The sequence below is a fragment of the Conger conger genome, chromosome 18 (assembly GCF_963514075.1).
Source record: "Conger conger chromosome 18, fConCon1.1, whole genome shotgun sequence".
Lineage (NCBI taxonomy): Eukaryota > Metazoa > Chordata > Actinopteri > Anguilliformes > Congridae > Conger > Conger conger.
In genome coordinates, this window is record NC_083777.1 from 22,430,833 (window position 1) to 22,449,960 (window position 19,128).

At 48.8% G+C, this 19,128-nt stretch overlaps 2 protein-coding genes across 4 annotated transcripts in view; both read right to left on the bottom strand.

The window, feature by feature from the left end:
* Window positions 1–14,163, bottom strand: part of ndst2a (N-deacetylase/N-sulfotransferase (heparan glucosaminyl) 2a) — a 95,489-nt gene extending 81,326 nt beyond the window's left edge. For 2 of the 3 annotated variants that reach the window (XM_061227961.1, XM_061227959.1), the window contains exon 1: window positions 14,004–14,163. The gene's annotated coding sequence lies outside the window, so the exon portion shown is untranslated. Of the gene's footprint in view, window positions 1–13,784; window positions 13,857–14,003 lie in introns of those variants that run through there. The other variant, XM_061227960.1, reaches the window with a different exon arrangement.
* Window positions 14,164–17,872: 3,709 nt separating this feature from the next.
* The window catches only part of zswim8 (zinc finger, SWIM-type containing 8), a 39,758-nt gene continuing 38,502 nt past the window's right edge, over window positions 17,873–19,128 (bottom strand). The window contains exon 26 of the mRNA XM_061227957.1: window positions 17,873–18,352. Coding sequence (XP_061083941.1) covers window positions 18,149–18,352 — 204 coding nt within the window. The 3' untranslated portion in view covers window positions 17,873–18,148. The remainder of the gene's footprint in view (window positions 18,353–19,128) is intronic.

A 19,128-nucleotide genomic window follows, 5' to 3' on the forward strand; every position in this document is an offset into this window, starting at 1 on the left:
GAGAGCGGGCGAGAGAGCGGGCGAGAGAGCGGGTGAGAGAGCGGGTGAGAGAGCGGGTGAGAGCGAGGGTGAGAGCGAGGGTGAGAGAGCGGGTGAGAGAGCGGGTGAGAGCGGGTGAGAGAGCGGGTGAGAGCGGGTGAGAGAGCGGGTGAGAGAGCGGGTGAGAGAGCGGGTGAGAGCGGGCGAGAGAGCGGGTGAGAGAGCAGGTGAGAGCGGGTGAGAGCCGGCCCCAGGCTCGGGCCTGTGCGCAGGACGCAGTGAAGGAGCCACCTGGCTGAGCCTGGCGAGCCGCAGGCTGAGTGACGGGGTGCAGTGAAGAGCTCCAAACCGCGCGGAGGAGAGCCAGAGCCGCGCCCACGCCACAGCGCTAATGCGTGCGCACGTTCACATGCCATACATCTTCCCCCTCCATCGCCGGCGACAACCGACGCCAGGAGGCGGCCAATCACGTTCCGCCTCGATTAAAATGCAAATGTATGCGGCCAGCTAATCCAGAACATAATTGGAGCATTTCCACCACATGTGCTGTAATTATAGGCCTCATTCATGCAAGTACCTGAAAAAAAGCATACACAGGCTGCCAAACTGTAGCGCAAGCATCCCCTACAATCCCCCTGCCATTACGCACAGCAATCATCGACATTAGAGCGCCTTTTAATTCAGCCGCTTAGCTTGGGCTGGGACAAAAACACCCTACTAGAGTGAGAATGGGCATAAGCTCCCATAAGCGACAACTCAACAATGCAGATTCCTTTCTCTCGCTCGCTCGCTCTCTCTCGCGCTCCCTCACTCACAGGCCTCCCTCTCTCTCACACAAACACACACACACACACTCACACAGACACACACCTCCCTCTCCTGCACACACGCACACTCATTAACATGCGCATACACACATTACCAAATAAACATACACACTCATTAACACGCATGCACACGCACGAACACAAACACGCAGAGGCGCAGACACACACACAGACACACAGATACACACACACACACAGAGATACAAATCCCACTTGTTTACAGTGCTCTAATTAAAAGCCGGTATTAAGACAGCTGAGAAAAAGCAAACAAAGGCTTCCCCTGTGGCCCATGACCTGAGAGAGAGAAAGAGAAAGAGAAAGAGAGAGAGAACATGGAAGAAAGGAAGAGAAAAGGAGACAGGGAAAATAGACAGGGAAGAGGGAGATGAGCTTTGCGAGGAAGACAAGAACAGGGGACAGGGAGGAAGAGGGGAGAGAAGAGGGACACAGCACAGGGAGAGGGAAAGGGGGGTAGAGCACGACAGCAAGGGAGAGTGAGCGAGACACACACATGGAAGGGAAGAAAAAGGGAGGCAGAACGGAGGAAGAGGAGAGCGCTAACGAGGAGGGCAGAGAGAGCAGGAAGCAGAACGGAGGAGGACAGCAGGAGAGGGAGCGAGGGCACAGACGGAGAGAGAGAGAGAGAGAGAGAGGTGTGAGATGGAGGTGTGAGGGAGAGAGAGCTGGCAGCAGATGTACAGACAGGCAGGTTTGAGGCCGGCTGGGCCGTCGTTTGGGAGGAAGCCAGCCCTGGTGGCGTGGGCGGACATTCGGCGGGGCAGTCCAGCTGCTATGGACGCGTGACGGGCACCTCGTGATCAAAGGGGCTGCGCCCGTCCTGCCACGCTACAGCCCCAAAAAAAGAACCTCCCAGAACGCGTACCCCCGTTACTCAGACACCCCATCTACAGTACGGCGCAAGTCAGGACCGAGCTGCCGTGGATCACCGAGCTGGAGCTGCGGTACAGCGTGTGGCCAACCAGACCTCTCCATGGGCTGGGGTCGTCTGGCTGGGTTTGACTGGCTGGGGTTGGCTCTCCCGGGAAGCCTAATTTGCACCCGTCCCGACTTCACGCCGCAGCAGACGCAGCGTGTGCTGGGATGGCGGCGTTGATGACTTCCCTCTGTACCCGTGAACGTGGCGGCGCGGTCACACGATGGCGACTGTGACCCGCCATGATCAGGCTGTAATGAGCCTCGCTGCGGCACTCCCAGCGTACGACCCAACGGGCCTAATATCAACATGTCGGCCTGGGCACACCGCAAAAACTGGGGCTGGTGTCGTAAATACCCCTCCCTGGGGGGGACGTTGGGGTATGTCTAGCTCGCCCCGCAAGTTCGGAAACACATGACGGAGGGGGGGGGGGTGAGCCAGTTCAGCCAAGAACACATTTCCACAAGGGCGAGAGATAATAAATTCACAAGTGAAGCAGTTGCAGACGATGCGGGTCGCCGAACAGCTCAGACGAAGGATTCACGAGCGCGCTGGAGCTCCCAGACACCGCCGAGTCAAGCGGGATACCATCGGGCTCTCCGCAAGGGGGGCCAGGTTCACACGACTGGATGAAGCAGAACCCCTTCGCCCCTGTAAGCTGCCCCTGGCTGCAACAGCTTGCCTGGATTTTTCCACAAACAGGACAGGCCAACAGAGCCACGGTTTTAACGAGAGGACAGCTCAGACAATATTGCGGCATCCGTCTTTGCAGTTGGGACCCGGGTGCTGAACTTAATGGCCGACGGGGACGTGGAACGTAGAGGGGCATGTTGGGAATTTGAGGACAGGTCCGTGGGAGGACCTACCCAGCTGCAGAGGCATTCGCTTCCTGACGGGAAGAATTCCCAGAGCGATCGCACGGAAATCCAGAAAGATCTGCTCGACAACAGCAGGGCCTGCTCAGACCACAGCCCCGACTAATGAGCCACGGCAAAAACGGTCTCTCGGCGTGGATAGCGTGAGACTTGCAAGACGTTTAACCTAGCGGATGAGAGTCAGTTTCAACGGTCGTTTGAAAGTCACCTGAAGGTGAAAAAAGGCCACCTCAAACCTCAAAGTGTAAAGTCCAGCTGCTTCTGTTCTGCACAGACATACTAAAGGTCCCTTAAGCCAGTCAATAAGATACCTTACCCTGCCTCTCTGTACCTCACACAACCCCAACCCTTGAATATGTTCCCAGCGTCCAAAGGAACAAACAAACCGAAAGATCGCAAAGATAGAGTTTGCTTCCCCCAGCCATGCTTCTTCTCCCTTGTGAAAGCCGAAAGCTGGTCAGGCCTTTAGGTCATTCGTTAGGTTCCAGCTGCAATTAACGTTCCGATAACATTCAAAAACACTCAACAGAGAGGGTACTCTCATTGAGGATTCAAGCCACTTGTCCTCACCCCAGCTTTCCCAGGGACCCAAAACGAAATCCCGGTCCCGTCTGGATCGTTTGTTCATATTTTATATCCGTGGCTGGTGCCTCCGTTCTGCCGGTGCGAGGTCTGCTGGGCCGGGTTCAGGCCTTTTGATTGCGCTTTCAATTCGAGCGCACCTGGGTTCTGTAATTACATTCCCACCGCCGGAACGGGACACTAACGCCAGCTTTCTGTCTTTTTCCGGGAGCTATTATTTCCACCCAGAAGGTCTGAACATACGAGCTGTTCATTCATTGGGTTATGAATTTCATAACCAAAGGGGTTTAGCATCCTGTGAGCTCCCAATCACACTCGTGCTGTCGACTGCGGAACATGCAGGCCCGTCGTCGGGAATTGGGCAAAGCGCTCGACTGCGTCTCCCTGCGACCAATTTGCGGGGGGGGAGCGTTAAATCGGCCGTTTCGCCCTCTTTCCCTCCACAAATAATAATGAAAACGAGGCCCACTGAAAACATATTTCCAGGATGCTTTGTTGATTATGATGCACTGCATTTAGACCCCACCCCACCCCGCGATACGTGGGGGTCCAACAAACAAGTTTTATCTGTGGGAAATCGGAAGCGGCCAGCACGCTGACCCACAGACTGAGACACAAGGCCCTGGAACAGACTCGTGTAGCTTCTGTTTAACGCACCGCCGATTTATACAGCCAAGTCATTTACTGACCCAATCCAATTTAAGCAAATCCAATTTGACGGTAGTAAACTGCACACAGAAGAACCAAGCTCCTAAAAATGGCAGCAATCAACCTTATCTCCTACAGCACAGTGACCCACGGAACAGGACTAAAACAAAGCGTTTCTGTACGCCACTCTTAACCAAGCATTTTCTGCTCCGGGGCGTCAAGATCCTTTGAAGGACTCTTCTCGAGATGTGAAGGGTTGACATTCATCAAAATGGCTCCATATCACAGCATGTCTTCCCGCTGCCTGCTCTGTGAAATTATGCACGGGAATTACAGTAGACGCGAGAGAAGGGGCCGCGAACTCCCGCGCGATGACGCAAAACAAGCAGTTCGCCTAAAAGCATAAAGCCTTTTTCGCCCTTAATCACCGCAGCTCATACGCGGAGGCGTGCGTGCCGCTGACGTTATTAATCTGGAGAACACGCCTGCGGTCGCGAGTCGCGGCGGAGGGCTTCCGCGGTCACGGAGAAGAGAGCGAACGCGGCGAGGCCCCGCGGCCGGCCGGCCGGCTAATTGTCGAGGCGAGGAGAACCTGCTCTCCAAATTAGGGCTGCTCATTACCGCAACGCGCCGGCTTTCGGCCCGTCCCCGAGAGGCCGATCCCGACAGCTGCAAATTCATTCCTGGCGTTATTTAGCGCCGCTTGATTCCGCTCCGCTCTTCTGTGCCAGCGTCCGCTCCACCGCGGAGGGGCATTGTCACTGCACACTCAGAGGTTAAGCAGCGCAATAGAAAAAAGGCCCGTTCAGGGCGGGGGGGGGGTAAGGGGAGCCATAGTCGATGGCATTTGTGGCCAAGAAAGGAAGGTGTATTCGGAGCAGACGAATACACCTTGTCACAAACTGGACAAGACATCATGGACCAGCGTTGCTGCTCTGGCTTTCTCCTCCAACCCAGTTCGGCGACGCACCAGTGGCAGGCCAGGAACGAGCCTCAGGAGCGCCGGAGCGTGTCGAGGGGAAGGACGGCGTTCCCGTGGCGGTGCCGACCGCTCCCGGGAGCTCCGCTCCACCCCACAGGACCTTTTTCCGACAGCCCCTCTCTCTTCGTCAGCCCACTGACCGTCACGGGTCCCCCCCTGACGTCGGCACAGGACAGAGAGCGGCTTTTCGTTCCAGTCATCGCCTTTGCGAAATAACAGGCTGCCAAAGCGATCGTTACCGCTGCAATTTAAACATCTTCCGCGGCATTTCCGTGCGGCGGCGGCGGCGGCGTCTCATCCCGCGCTCGGACGGGGAGCGATCAACTCCGCTTCCTCCCCTTTCTCTTTCACGGATCATTTATCAAGGATTTCAAAAGCGAAAAAGTGAAAACCGATAAAACCTCCATAAGCAGTGAGGGCATAAAGGTGTGCAGATTCCCATCTCATTTCAAATGGCTGTAGAGTCAAATTCTCACTTTGTATTGGCTTTCTTTCTAAACTTTATAAATATTTTTGGAAGAAATACAGAAAACTACATGCACAAATATCCGCACAGTTAAAAGCGAAGAAAAATGAAAAGCCTTCAAGGTAAATTTGGCCTAATTGAACACCATTTCACCCCCACCACTGGTGAACCTTCACTTGCGGTTTATTAATATTTGACTCTTCCCCTTTTTACATACCGAAACTTTATTGCATGACATAATTACGCACATTAATCATTGCTGTACTGCACCGGTATGCTGTTTTGTGTGTGGGACAAATCCCCTGGTGCTTAAGGGCCTTTTAATCATTACGGTGCTCCACTTCCAGATTCCAGATCATCTCTAGATCTTATCCCCAATGAATAGCAGTATTTATGCCTCTCCTTCTATGCTGCTCGTCGCCATAGGAACGCACATAGCAACAACCGTCTAGAGACACAGTGCAAATACGATGATGCGTCCCATTAATCCACACAGCATCTCATCGCTTTTTAGGGGTGAACCTAAAATAATACTACACAGACCGTGCTAATGCTTTTCACCGCGTCCCTTTTGCACATCACCTTAGACTCACTCCATTAACTGAGCCAACGTTAGCGTACGGCTACAACCCGCAGACAAACCACTGAAAGTACAGTCTCAGCTAGGAACTATTTTTACAACTGCATCTGAAAAAAAAACATATTAGTAGGAAATCATACAATATAAAATCTGTGGTCGTGTTAAGCTCCAATGATCGCAGTGATGTAGGTACTTTCATGGCTTATAAGACGGCTCTTCAGTCATGAGCATACGGCCCTTTCGCATTACACTGCGAGAGGGACATTTTCTTGTTGGGTTTTCTCTAAAACGTCCTAACGCGCTAGCAAAGGCCTGGCTCAAGTTGCTTGATTAATATCCGGTCTCCTGACTGCAAATTAATGGAATCCGGAATATCAGCAGGCTGGTTCTATCGAATCAAAACAAGCCTCAAGGCCTGCATTTTTTTCAGCGTAGGTAAAGTCGGTATTCTATTAATCGAGCCAAGCAATCTGGGGAGCTGGTTGCACATCATTCCTTTGAGTTTTAACATTTAGGCCTGGATCAGCAATAAAATGCATATTTGTCATTTAAACATGCAAGTACAAATGCACATATTCACACACACATAGTATACTCAGCCGCAGACATTCATACATGCGCACAGTATCTTTGCATATTCAGGCCAGATCTTTAAATTAGTTATTAGTACAGGAAATCATAAACCACCATACGCCAGACTACTACTTCCGAAGGTTGTTAGATGCCGACCGAAGAATCAAAGAATGCCAGACCCCCCCGTTCCCACCCCCACTCCAACCCCCGCAGAAATCCGCCAACTAATGCATCAGCGCTGCTCTAAAAATATTGTTTCTCCATCCCTTTGATCTCTCATTTAAAGCCAACCGACTCCACTCTTCAACAGAAAAGGCAAAGCCACCCTACTCGGCTCCCCTTCTTCAAATACACTCCTCATTATCGCGATGCATCTGCGAAGCGCCAATGTGTTTCTCATTGAGGCCCGTTTGTCCGCCGATAGCGCTTAAACGCTGAAGACCAAAGAGAAACAAGACGGCGGCCATCTCATAGACGGGTCGTCCGACCGGCTCTGCTCTCCAGTCGCGGGGGAGCTGAAGTCAGCCGGCATCACACGCCAGAGAACAGGACGCATTACTTTACAATTCGAATAAAAGTCGCATTTAATGCTTTTTCCAAACAAATTACTGAGCTGCCAGACAAAAAAAAAAGAAAGAAAAAAAAGTCAGTCCTCTGTCCTCGTGTAGCTGTTTACAGGAGTTGGCCGTTTGACAGCCCGCTTGTGGATGATAAGCTACTTTGACCTTTGAAAGTACAACGGTCACCACAGTCAACAGCACTTTTCATCGGGGGCTTAGATGCAGGAGATACAACTTGTCTCCGGCTGAGAACCTGCACCTTCATGTCCACAGCAGCCAGACTACCAGCAACCACGGAGGAAAATAAAAAAATAAAAATAAAAACTACCTTAACGGACGAATGTGGGCTTCCAAGATGCACACTTTGAAGTGTCAGCCACGGCCTTGGCCAATTATCATCTCAGACCAATTGGAGGGAAAAAGCCAAATAAAAAAAAACGAACTGCTGAATAGCACAACGAACTAAAATGACAATGGGGATCTTGGCAAAACAACTGCATGGTACGAGGGAACATAGAGGATTATGCCGTGATGTTAAGACAGCTAAAAGCGATGGGCATGTCAAAATAATTTCAGCAACTGAAATCACAAAAGATCTATCCATAGATCTATCCATAGTCTGTACAGGTGGACAGTGAACCTTGTTGGAACTCCTGATTTCCTGCTTTATGTCAATCACAGGTGCAGGACTGAAGTCAAACGATCGAACCAAGTGGTCACGCTGCGTCACACCGAAACACGGCCGACGTCCACCAAACCCTGCTCCATCTGTGCGAATGAGGCTTCGCCCGAACCCTAACGCACAATCTGGTCCTAAAGCGAGGTCTGCGGTCATGTCACCCCTAGGGAGGGGGGGAGGGATGGAGCCAGCTGGGCCCGGCTGCGGCTAAACCTCGGGACGGAGTCGGGCCCAAGCCGGCTCGATTCTGCCGCGCGTGAAGCCGCCTCCTCCCTCAAACGCTAAATCGAGAGCAAAACAGAGCAGCAAATCTCACAAACGACTTCAACGCGAGTGCGCGTTATGAAAGGGGGGGGAGAACACCAACACGAGCGCTGCCATTACGGATCACGGCTGGCAGCGACCGGCGAGAGCACCGTTTTCGCCCATAACCGTTACGCTCCGGCTCCAGAACGATCCGCGCCGCTCTTCAGGATAATCGTCATGCGCTGTAGCGTTTACCGTCGAGCCCCTTTCGCTTTAGCGGCCTTTAAAAAAAGCACCGCGCCAGTTATTTTCACTCACCCAGTCTTCGGCACCTAAGCTGTTATTATTCTTTTTTTTGCGCTGCCGCGAAACGTTATCATCCCACATTAGTCTTGCTAATTGCCCTGGCTGCTAAATGAATAGGCTGAATGAACGCGTAACGCAGGCAGTCCTATTTAATGCATGGGTTGGTATTGTAGGGGCCCGCTCTGGTGGAGTGGTGGAGTGGCGGAGCCCGCCCGCCAGATTTTCGCGGTCCTTTTCGCCCCGAGCGCGCTCCGGAGCCCATTTCGCCCCAAACTTAGCGAGCGTGCCCTTCGCGCCGCTAGGAATGCGCTGGGCTCCGTCCTAATCGGTGGTGGGGGGGAGGGGGGGGGGAGGAGGGGTGCGATGCGTTAAAAGATACATTATCATATCTAAGCACCGCATCTTGGACGGCGGCTAATTAAAATAAAGCCTTTGGCATCTGCTCGCCAGGCCGGTGGCAGAGCCAGAGCACATGCCACAGGCAGGGAAACATGCGGGGGGATTGTTGGGGGGCTTATGCGCTTAGCGAAGGCATTTCGGGGGCTGCCGCAGATTAGCATGTTTGACCAAGCACAGAATTCCTCACCCCCCCCCCCCCTTGTGTCTGCAGTGGGGAAGCACAGAGGGGGGGTGGAGTTTGTTGGGATAGATAAGAAAGTTGTTTCTGGCCTACTAGGGAATTTCATTGGCCACGCCCAACCTTATCCTGAACGTCATGCTGCTAGGAAACGGGCTAGGAAGCTAGGAAAGCAGGCCTTCTCCCACTCGTTTGTGTGCCCTATGAAAAACTACACCAACAGGCATAGTTGGTGTTGTTAATCTTGTGATTTTGTGTCATCTTTGTTTGTCATACAATTCTGATTTATTTCTTGAACTTCATGATAGTTGAACACATTCATCATGCTGGGGCTTCCGGTAAACCTTGGAGAAGTAGCCCAACTTTCAACTTTTCAAAACAAAAGTAACCTTCAATAACCACAACTGTTGTCTGGAGAGAGAGTCCTAGACAGCATGATTGGGCAATGCCTCTTTCCCCACAAATGCCTGTCAACAGCTGCTCAAATCTCAAATGGACAGGAAAATTATTAAAGCCAATTGCCCTTAAACTATGGCCAATTTTATAAAGCAATGCAAACCGCTTTTTCAGGTAAAAGATAACAGCACCGTATTTTCCCTGTCACACGGACAACACAGACGGAAAGCAGCGAGCGAAAACATGACCGGCAAACAGAATGCACTGGCTTCTCACATCGCCGCAACTTATTAAACTTGATCCCCGTCCAAATAACTTTGTTCCCTGCAGATCCTCAGGCTCCGAGAGACCAGAAAACATCCCAAAATGACAACACTCCGAGCCCCCAGCTCGTTTTGGCAGAAGCCAGAGGACAGAGTCGGCCCCTCGCCAGCAAAGAATTTAAGAACCCTGAACTTACACCTTCTGCCGTTACACAATATAGAAGCAGGATCCTCTTCTTTTTGTTATACTAATGTCCACCCCTGCCAAAGGAAGGAGGCTACAGAAGGGGCGGTTTAGACTTAAATCATGGAGGAAGTGAAGTTCTGTCACAGCTAGTGAGGGAGGGATTGGGGTCAGGCTTAATAGCCCTCCCACCTGCTGCTGTGGTAGCATCATCCGCTTGCTTCATCGCGCTCAAGTCTTCCCATAAAAGAACATTCGATTTTTACCCCCCCGCCAACCGTGCTCGTGAGAATATCATTTCATTTGAGGCCCTGTTAATGCTGCCCTACCTCGGTAACTGCTGCTGCAGCATCTCAAATAGCTCAATTTCTCTCCGGATTCTTCGGGGTTCGACGCAACGCCCGCGCATTCCCGGCTGAATACGAACGGACAACATCTCAGCTTAATCCGCCTCACTCGGCCAACCTCGGTACGGCCAACATTCGCTCAAAACGACACTGCAACAAATGATTAGATATAACCGCGGTTCTTTATCCATCGCCACCTCTCCCAGCAAGCTTCACTCAATTACAAGGCCCGAAAGGTCCACTGGAGTGGACACCATTCCTGAGGGTTGACTGGGACTCGGAGAGATTCAGGCGTAGTGAACACAGCCAGTACATGAGCCGCCACACAGCCTCTTAGCCAGCCTTGCAGGGCATCTTTGTGTACGAGCCCAACAGCCTGTGAAGAGCGTCTTACAAAAACACTTTTGTGTTCCCACTTGACTGGCCGGGCCCTCCAGCAAGGACGAAAACACCCACCTCCACAGAGTGTCCCCGAAGAGGGCGGGGGCAATCAGACAGCAACACCGCGGACCATGAAGAGCAAGGTCCACGCTGAATATGAATGACTGGCAGACCCGAGTGCGGGTATGACTCATGAGCCGTGGGTCCCACAGCGAGGGGTTGGCTAGGCCCTCCGTTGCCATGGTAAAGCTGAGAATCCCAGCCCTGCTGATCCCAGAATTCCTCATGCCAGCAGACCGAAGCTGGATGCACTATAGGAAAGAGTTCCAAATACTGAAAATATCCTTCATCATCCAAAAAAGCTGCCTACGTCAATCTAAAACAGGCACAATACTTGAACATAACTCCAGAAAGGGAACTATTCGTTAAAATGACATTAGGCAAATAGTACTAGCATCAAATGTGTTTGCCAATATCCCTTTGCCATAGCACAGGCAGTCTATGGGAACATGCACTAGCAGTAACAGATACTCTAGAGCGTCGATGTTCTGTGAAACAACGCCTGCTTGCCAGCCAGTATTCAGTAAGGGCATCCGCAGAATTTGTCCGAATTCCCTCTCCTGAATGCACAGATGCAAACTTGATGCGAATTTTACAATACTTGGTCATTAGATACTGTGTCTGTATGAATTCAGAATGACTTCACAGCAGAGCCGTTGGACTTTTCAGCACAGCGATTGGCAGTGGAGCGCGAGCAGGCAACAGCAGACACTCCTCAACAATTGTGACAACCGGGGAAAACTGGCAACACATTTTTCCCATGCAAGCCAAACGGCACCAACACGACTGCCAAGAGCGGGCGAGAGGAGAGGGATGTTCATCCACCATGCAGATGGTGCACTGTTACTGATACAACACCACTCCAGTTGGTGACAATTAAGCCTGCAAAGAGAGGTGTGTGTGTGTATATATACATATACAAGGCTTGCAGCAATGACCCGTGAACAGAGATCATTTAGGCCAAAGGGGCTGCATGATAAGTTGAATTGTTATTCTTTAAAAATATGACAAGAATAATGTTGTGATGAAATAGTACCAGTTAAGGCACCAGGTTGGAGAAGGGAGGTGCGGAAGAGAGGGGCTGGGATTCACACAGCTGGTTTGCAGGGAACTTGCGGGAATTCTGGTGCAAAGCACATCAGAAATATTTTTAAATTAAGATTCAGCTAATTTGTTCAGGACCTGTTCTCAAGGTGGTGCGTTATTTTCTCCCAGTGTTATTTTCACAGTGTCACATTAAAAGGAAACCAAGCCTTGTTCCAATTTCAAAGACACCAATTAATACCCTCTGCACAGAAATACTTACCTTGTGAAAGCTACCCCAGGCATTGCTCTTAATTACAAAGCGGTTATCTCCCATCAGCAATATGCTCTCAGGACCGAAATCTGCTTTACCCTGCAGCTCAGTGCTAATTTGGCTTTCAACTGCAAGCTGAAATGAGGGAAGAGCTTTAAAAATTGACTTAAGGGGGTGGGGGGGAATTCTCAAAATAGACTTTTCTTCACAGCCAAAGTCCCACTGGACTACAGGGCCTTTTAAAACATTCTGGGCAACTTGCAACCATGCATTTCAGTTTAACACCCAACCTCTCATTGGTAGATATGGTACACATCTTTGCCAAATAAACAACGGGTGGAGACTGTGTACATATTGGAAACTTGTGGGGTAAGACTTCCATATGGAACATAAAATGGGAGCACAATGAGTGCACCTGAGTTTAAGACGAGCCATCATAACAGCGATTTCGCCCATTAAGATGAGGTTAGTTATGAACTCATCAGTTCATGCTTGCGTTCATTTATTTCTGAGGGTTTAACAGAAATACGAGTCCTGTATGTACTACCATCCAAGAATGCTCTGAAAGCTTAACCAGCCATAAAAGTGTGCACATTTTATCACAGTAGTGGCAGTCTATAATCGAGTCCTTGTAATTCAATAACCAAATAGCATGTGGCTCCTTGTGCAGGAAATTATGTTGGAAATACCTGGACTGGAATCCCCCCAAAATCCAAGGGAAGGGGATGACTTTGCATCCCTTAGGAACAATCCACAGTCCGCCCATGATAAAAATGCAATATATAGGATCACGCACAACGTCCAAGCTAGAGGAATAGTTTCAAAATCCAACAACAGATAAAACTGATGTGCGGATAAATCATCACACTGATAAAAAAATGTAACGACATCGATTCCCTAACTGAGACTAACGATAAACTCTTCGCAGCCAGCCAGCCAGCCATCCAGAGCGTAAATTCTTCACCCCCCTGGTTAGCTAACTAGGAGTAACGTAACATTGCCTAGCTAGCCTACATCTCTGTATGAACGTTTGCAATCTAGACAGCCAATTGATACCAACTAGCAAAACGTGCCAATAAAAGATACATAAGCAATTATACATACATACTAGCTAGTTGCAAGATAGCCAACTAATGTTAGCTAAGTTAGCAGAACAGAACAACACCCTTCTCTTTCACAATACATTTCCCGATCCGCACACAAGCGTCAAACATGCAAGTGAATTTACCTCGTAGAATTCACCAGACTTACGCAGGTTATCAACAGAACAATCGTCGTCACTAATGTGAATCAATAGACTAGTTACGTTGCTGTTCCATAAAATGAGACATGTCGGTAACGTTGGCTAAATAGATACAATACGATCACATAGAAATAACGTTAATAGCCATGACTATCCAGCTACTGTTAGCTAGCTAGTTAGTTACAAACAAACGTTATATGCATAATTAGAACAGGCACAGTTATCTGACTATCTTTGAATAAGCGACGGCAAAGTATGTTAGCTGGCTAACCCAAGCAGGATGAATCCACAGCAACACCTTCAACCGGCAGATAAAAGTTAACGTAAAGTTAACGATAGCGAGCGATCTTAAAACAGGTGAATAAGAACAATGAGTCGTATTAAACTGACTGGATTACCTCGCAAGCAAGCTATTCATTTAGACTAGCAAACGTAACTGATGGATAAATAGATTTACTATTTAATTTCAAGGATGCTTTTTGAGAAGACAAATCGCAGAAAATAGCAATCCAACTAAATTGGACGCCACACTGATTTCCATGACCACACACAGATGCACTGAAAACAGATTAGCTAACGTTATTCTAGCTAGCTAAAACTTTCATTCGATTTAGTTTAGGCTAGTCAGCTAGCTATCACTAACGGTAGCAAGAGTCTAGGTGCCGAACTGCTTAGCTACTAGCTACCTCTCCTCTTAACGTCTCATCCAACTAGCTAGCTGAAAGGATTAGCAAAATAATCTCATTTTCGATACATGAACATGTGACCCATAATATCACAATAAGTTCTATAACTTCACCTTGATATTCGCAACAGAAAACACATCCTGCATTTCCACTGGAAGAAAAAGAAAGGAATCAGGGTGACTTCTGAATTGGCATCGCAAGCCGCTGAGATGGCTGTGTAGCTTACCCTAGCTAACGTTAGCTAAGAAGCAACGTTGCACCCCAGCCATTGCTTTCCAACTCGATGTGTCTAAACAAGCGAAAATGAAAACAACTTGAAACAGCCAACTTACCACTACACGCGTCTTCGAAACACCCTCCAGAAGGAACTGGACGATAACTAAAATATTTCAAAACGGTAAGTTTAAAATCTGTTTGACCGCATCCCGTACAATTCCGCCATCTTCATTCAGCAATTGATGGGCTCTGCCGAAACTCGGGAGTAAACCAATACTCGAGCAAAGGGGGAGGGCGCTCTCCCAAAGTCGTGCACTTTAAAACTGTGGTTACTTGCAGGAATGTGTAGGTTGAGGAGGGGGGGAGTCGATGTCAATATCCCTATTCCAAAGGACACGTTTTTTTTGTAACCCACCAAATTACCACCAATCGACTGAAAAAATAAAACTCTAACCCCCTCCCCAGTGAACACATGCGGATTTGGTCAACCTCGGGTCCAAATGAAAGCACCTCGCTTGTGATTCTTTCAGGTAAGGGGCCCCAACTGGGGAAGCGCCGACACGAAGTGTGGCTCGAGTGCCACGCGCGAATATGGATTGTAGCCACTCTCAACTCTTATTCATTATCCATTGTGCATTAATCGCTGAATAATTCACATACAATTATGTAACACTTGTATTCGGTAAAGGATGTGCAGGATAATGCCATGGTTTTGTTAAATGGGCTTCCTGCCAAGTGTTCACCGTAGCTTAATGTTGACATGTTTGAACGGAGATGGAGCATGCCAATCTTAGACATGGTCGCAGTGCAAGGTTCAGTGGTATATCAGTGGTTCCCTTGAGTCCCTTGTTCACATTGTGGTGTACAAATACATTGAGCATGAAATTAACTTCAACAGTTAATTTTTTTTTGGTTTTTTTTAACTACAAGCTCATGTATTTGCTCAATTTAAGACGATAGGACATGCATTGTTTTTTCATTCCAATATGAATTGGCATTATCTAATGTAGTTGTTGACATGAATTCGTGATGTATAAATACATCAGGAAAGCTGAACATATCGACTTCTCAGTTAATTACATTAGTTAATGTCAAATCGTGTAGCCTGATTGTAAAGTGTTACCCAATAGAGCACTGTTAAAAGTGGCATTGCAACTGTGGTGGTAAAACCGAGCGTAGTGGTCCTCCAGAACTGAGTTTGGGAACCCGTCCATAGCAATACACTATGCATTTAAGAACTTTCATGTTAATCTCTCAATTGTACGTGTATGTAGTACGTTAAACTGCAATAAAATGTATGATATTTTTTTGTGCCATGTCAAATTTCAGTAAATAAAAACAAAAACAAAAAACGAATCATTCTGCAATGACTCTGTTATTGACACAGTGGGTGAATGACCCGCATGATTTTTCTAGGCAACCAAGTCTGTGGGCAGGTTTTGACGTTCAAAACTTATTCTTTGGCACCCCCTGGCGGACACATACGACGACGTTTGCGGTTTACAATACATGCTTGGAAAATATTTACAATTATAAAAGATCAAAAAGATAGTTTTTGCGAAGTTGTAGAAAATAAACTGCCAATTGCGTAAAACTTCCACGGTACGTTTAAAATGTGCGCTCGGATCGGGGGCTCAATGGGTAGGACTGTGCGCAGGTTTTGTTAAGTAACTTGCAGAGTTGGTCTTCAATTTGAATCCATCAAAAATCGGCCTATTCCTCCTACGTTAAAGGCGAACTGCTAAATATGACGTTTTCAATGACACGCCACATTTGAATGGACAGGCTCTTCACGAGGCAGATGTAGCCTACGTGTTTGTGTAAATTCTGTGACCAAGGCATTTCTGGTATTTTCCAATAATGTGAAGTGTGTTACCACTCGAGGCTATTTTGACAGTGATTTATGGACACAGCTGGACTCTGATAAAACACCATGATTTCCCCTTACAAAGCATACCTACCACCCGCCACCCCCAAATACCAAACGCATACCCAATCACACATGCTGCAAGGATTCGAAAATATAGTGTTTTGAATTATCTTTATTAAGTAAACTCTACATTTTCAATATTGCTTTAATCTTTTTTTTCTTTATTTTTCTTTATTCTAAATCACAGCCTCTTGCAATCTGCACAGTTTGTATATATCTATATATACACATACAAACATACATGGCATATATATGTGTGTATGTGCAGATATACATATATATATGTGTGTATATATTTATTTTTTTTCCCAACCAAGCTACACTTTGAAGAATACAAAAATATCACAGTACATTTTCTACTCAGTCACTCTCCATCTGTGAGCTCCAGGGCGGAGCCTGGCGGTGAGGTCAGGACCCACGGTTGTCTGGCTTCAGCCCCAGCAGAACGCTCGCCGCCACGGCGCCCACGTCACACGGGAGATTCCCACGCGTGCGTCAGTGCCCTCACGTCGACATCCACTCAGCGCAAAAAGGCATCGCGTGTGCAATCACGTTCAAACACGCCTTGTGTTCAAAAATGGGGAGGGGGGGGGAAAGCGCTTTCCGCGGTCAATCTTCAACCGCCAGACAGGACAAAGCCGACGCTCTTCAGTCACGACCGGTGTTCTGACAACTCGCATCTCGTATTGTATCTTTCAGGGCCCGCGCAAAAACAAACAAACAAAAAAAAAAAACCTAAAGAATGGCACCTGGGATGCGGCTGATCTGCGGGGTCTGTTTGGTCACGCCAGGGTCCTGTGTATCGTGGGATCACCGCCCCACTCTTCCTTCATACATGGAAAAACTCGCGCAGTATTCACAACGCTCTCTCGCTCTCTCTCACTTCTGGCCAATCTCACAACATTCTATACAAAATAAAACGGAGAAAAAACGATAAACAAAAAAAACATTGAATAGTCGTCACCCGTAACTCAGGTTATTTCCTTTAATATTAACTTTTTTTAATAACTTTGAACAAATCATATGTATATTTTTTTTCTTGTTTTTTTTTTTTAATACCGTCAGAATACCAAAACTTAAAACCCTTAAAGGCCAAAGCAGGAGACAGCCCTGCCAGGGCAGAGGAATGTTGCAGTATGGATCTGACTTCTTCAGTGGTTTCGTTAAAAAAAGAAAAAAAAAGAATCAACCAACAACACTGATGGAAAAAAAAAGAAAAAAAAAGAAAGGGAGATTCTGTCTTTCCTGGAACGACCGCGTTTGCAGCCGGCTTGCCGTCGTCAGCCGGGAAGGGAGGCGGCGGGCGGGGCAGAAGGGAGCCGGCGGGCGGGGCAGAAGGGAAGAACGTGGCGGAAGGGGACGGGCAGAAGGGGCTTGGGACACCTTGCTGGAAGATAGCTGGGGTTATGTTAGAGGTGCTGGCTGAGGTAAAGGAGGGATGTGGGTAGGGGGGGTAAGGGAGGGATGTGGGTAGGGGGGGGTAAGGGAGGGATGTGGGTAGGGGGGGGTAAGGGAGGGATGTGGGTATGGGGGGGTAAGGGAGGGATGTGGGTATGGGGGGGTAAGGGAGGGATGTGGGTAGGGGGGGGTAAGGGAGGGATGTGGGTAGGGGGGGGTAAGGGAGGGATGTGGGTAGGGGGGGTAAGGGAGGGATGTGGGTAGGGGGGGTAAGGGAGGGATGTGGGTAGGGGGGGGTAAGGGAGGGATGTGGGTAGGGGGGGTAAGGGAGGGATGTGGGTAGGGGGGTAAAGGAGGGATGTGGGTAGGGGGTAAGGGGGACATGAATTGGAAATGGACCGTCAGGGCACAGACAGGACGTCGGCCAAAGCCATCGATTGCACCGAGCCATCCCTCGGCTGCAGGCTCTGTGTCCACCAGCTGTTGCATCATTAGAGTTTGACGATGTGTGAAATGGGTTGATTGTGCAGCTTTGTGTGTGCGTGTCCATGTGTGTGTGTGTGTGTGTGTGTGTGGTTTGTGTGTGTGCGTGTCCGTGTGTGTGTGTGCGTGTGTGTGTGTGTGTGCGGGTGTGGTATGTGTGTGTGTGTGTGTGTGTGTGTGTGTGTGTGTGTGTGTGTGTGTGTGTGTGTGTGTGCAGGTGTGGTATGTGTGTGTGCGGGTGTGGTGTGTGTGTGTGGTATGTGTGTGTGTGTGTGTGTGTGTGCTGGTGTGATATGTGTGTGTGTGTGGGTGTGGTATGTGCAGGGCAGGGGAGATTGCAGTGGAGGTGGTGGTGGTGGTGGAGGAACTGGGGGGAGGGTAAGCCAGCGTTTCAGGCGCGCGTGTTCCGTCAGAAGGGGGGCGGTCGCCCCCGGCACTCCCCCTCCGCGCTCAGGGAGAGAAGGTGGCCATCTCCAGGGAGATCCTCTGCCACAGCTCCTTGGTCTGCTTGCCCCGCTTCAGGTTCTGCAGCACGTCGTTGAACTGCATCATGCCCACGGGCGTGAGGCAGAAGGCGCTGCGGGCGCTGCGGATGATGTTGACGAAGTCGTCGTAGTCGGCCGGGGTCAGGTGGATCAGCCGGTGGTGGATGTACTGGAGGAGGGGGAGGGGTTAACCAGAGTCAGGACGTTCTGCTCATCCAACCGCTCACTGTACCACACACACCCGTCCTAGTAGTTAAGCATTTTCTCTGAGATGTAGTTTTTTTTAGGAAGGCCAGAGGCACCGTCCAATTGAAATGCATCATGTTTTCATAAACACCAAGTACAAATGAGAACCACAAAAACTCTTTCGATGAATGATCCTTCATAAAAAGTATATCATTCTTTTATGAGCAGTACAGAGCACTTTGAAAAGCACTATATAGACAAGCATAAGCACTTACAAAAGTATCTGAACTGCTTGTGAATAAGTTGCACGGCTTTTATGAAAGACCATACAAATAAAATATTGGCCAAAAACTTTTCTCCTCCAGCTATTTTCCCTGGGGTTTGTTGTTCTCACAGGAAAGCTCTCGTTGCACTGTAATAAAGTGGGCTGCCCGCTAAGGTCTCAACAATCTCGCTCAACAAGCGGAGGAATCTGTGAGCTGTGCCAGCTTCTTTTCACAGGGAATGGAGACGCTCTTCTTCAGAGCAGGGTCTGAAGACGGCTTCCATTCCAATTCAAAGGTTTAATAAGTTTCGGTGAACTTTGCGGTTTTATTACTGAAGTAAAACTTTTTTTATTTTTGACACTTTTTTTTTTTAGGCACAGATTTTCAGTCATTACAGGAAATGCACGATACCCAATTTGACCCATATTTCTTGTGTATTTTCATTTTTGTGTTATCCACTGACGTAGTTGCTTTACATGAAATAGCATAATAC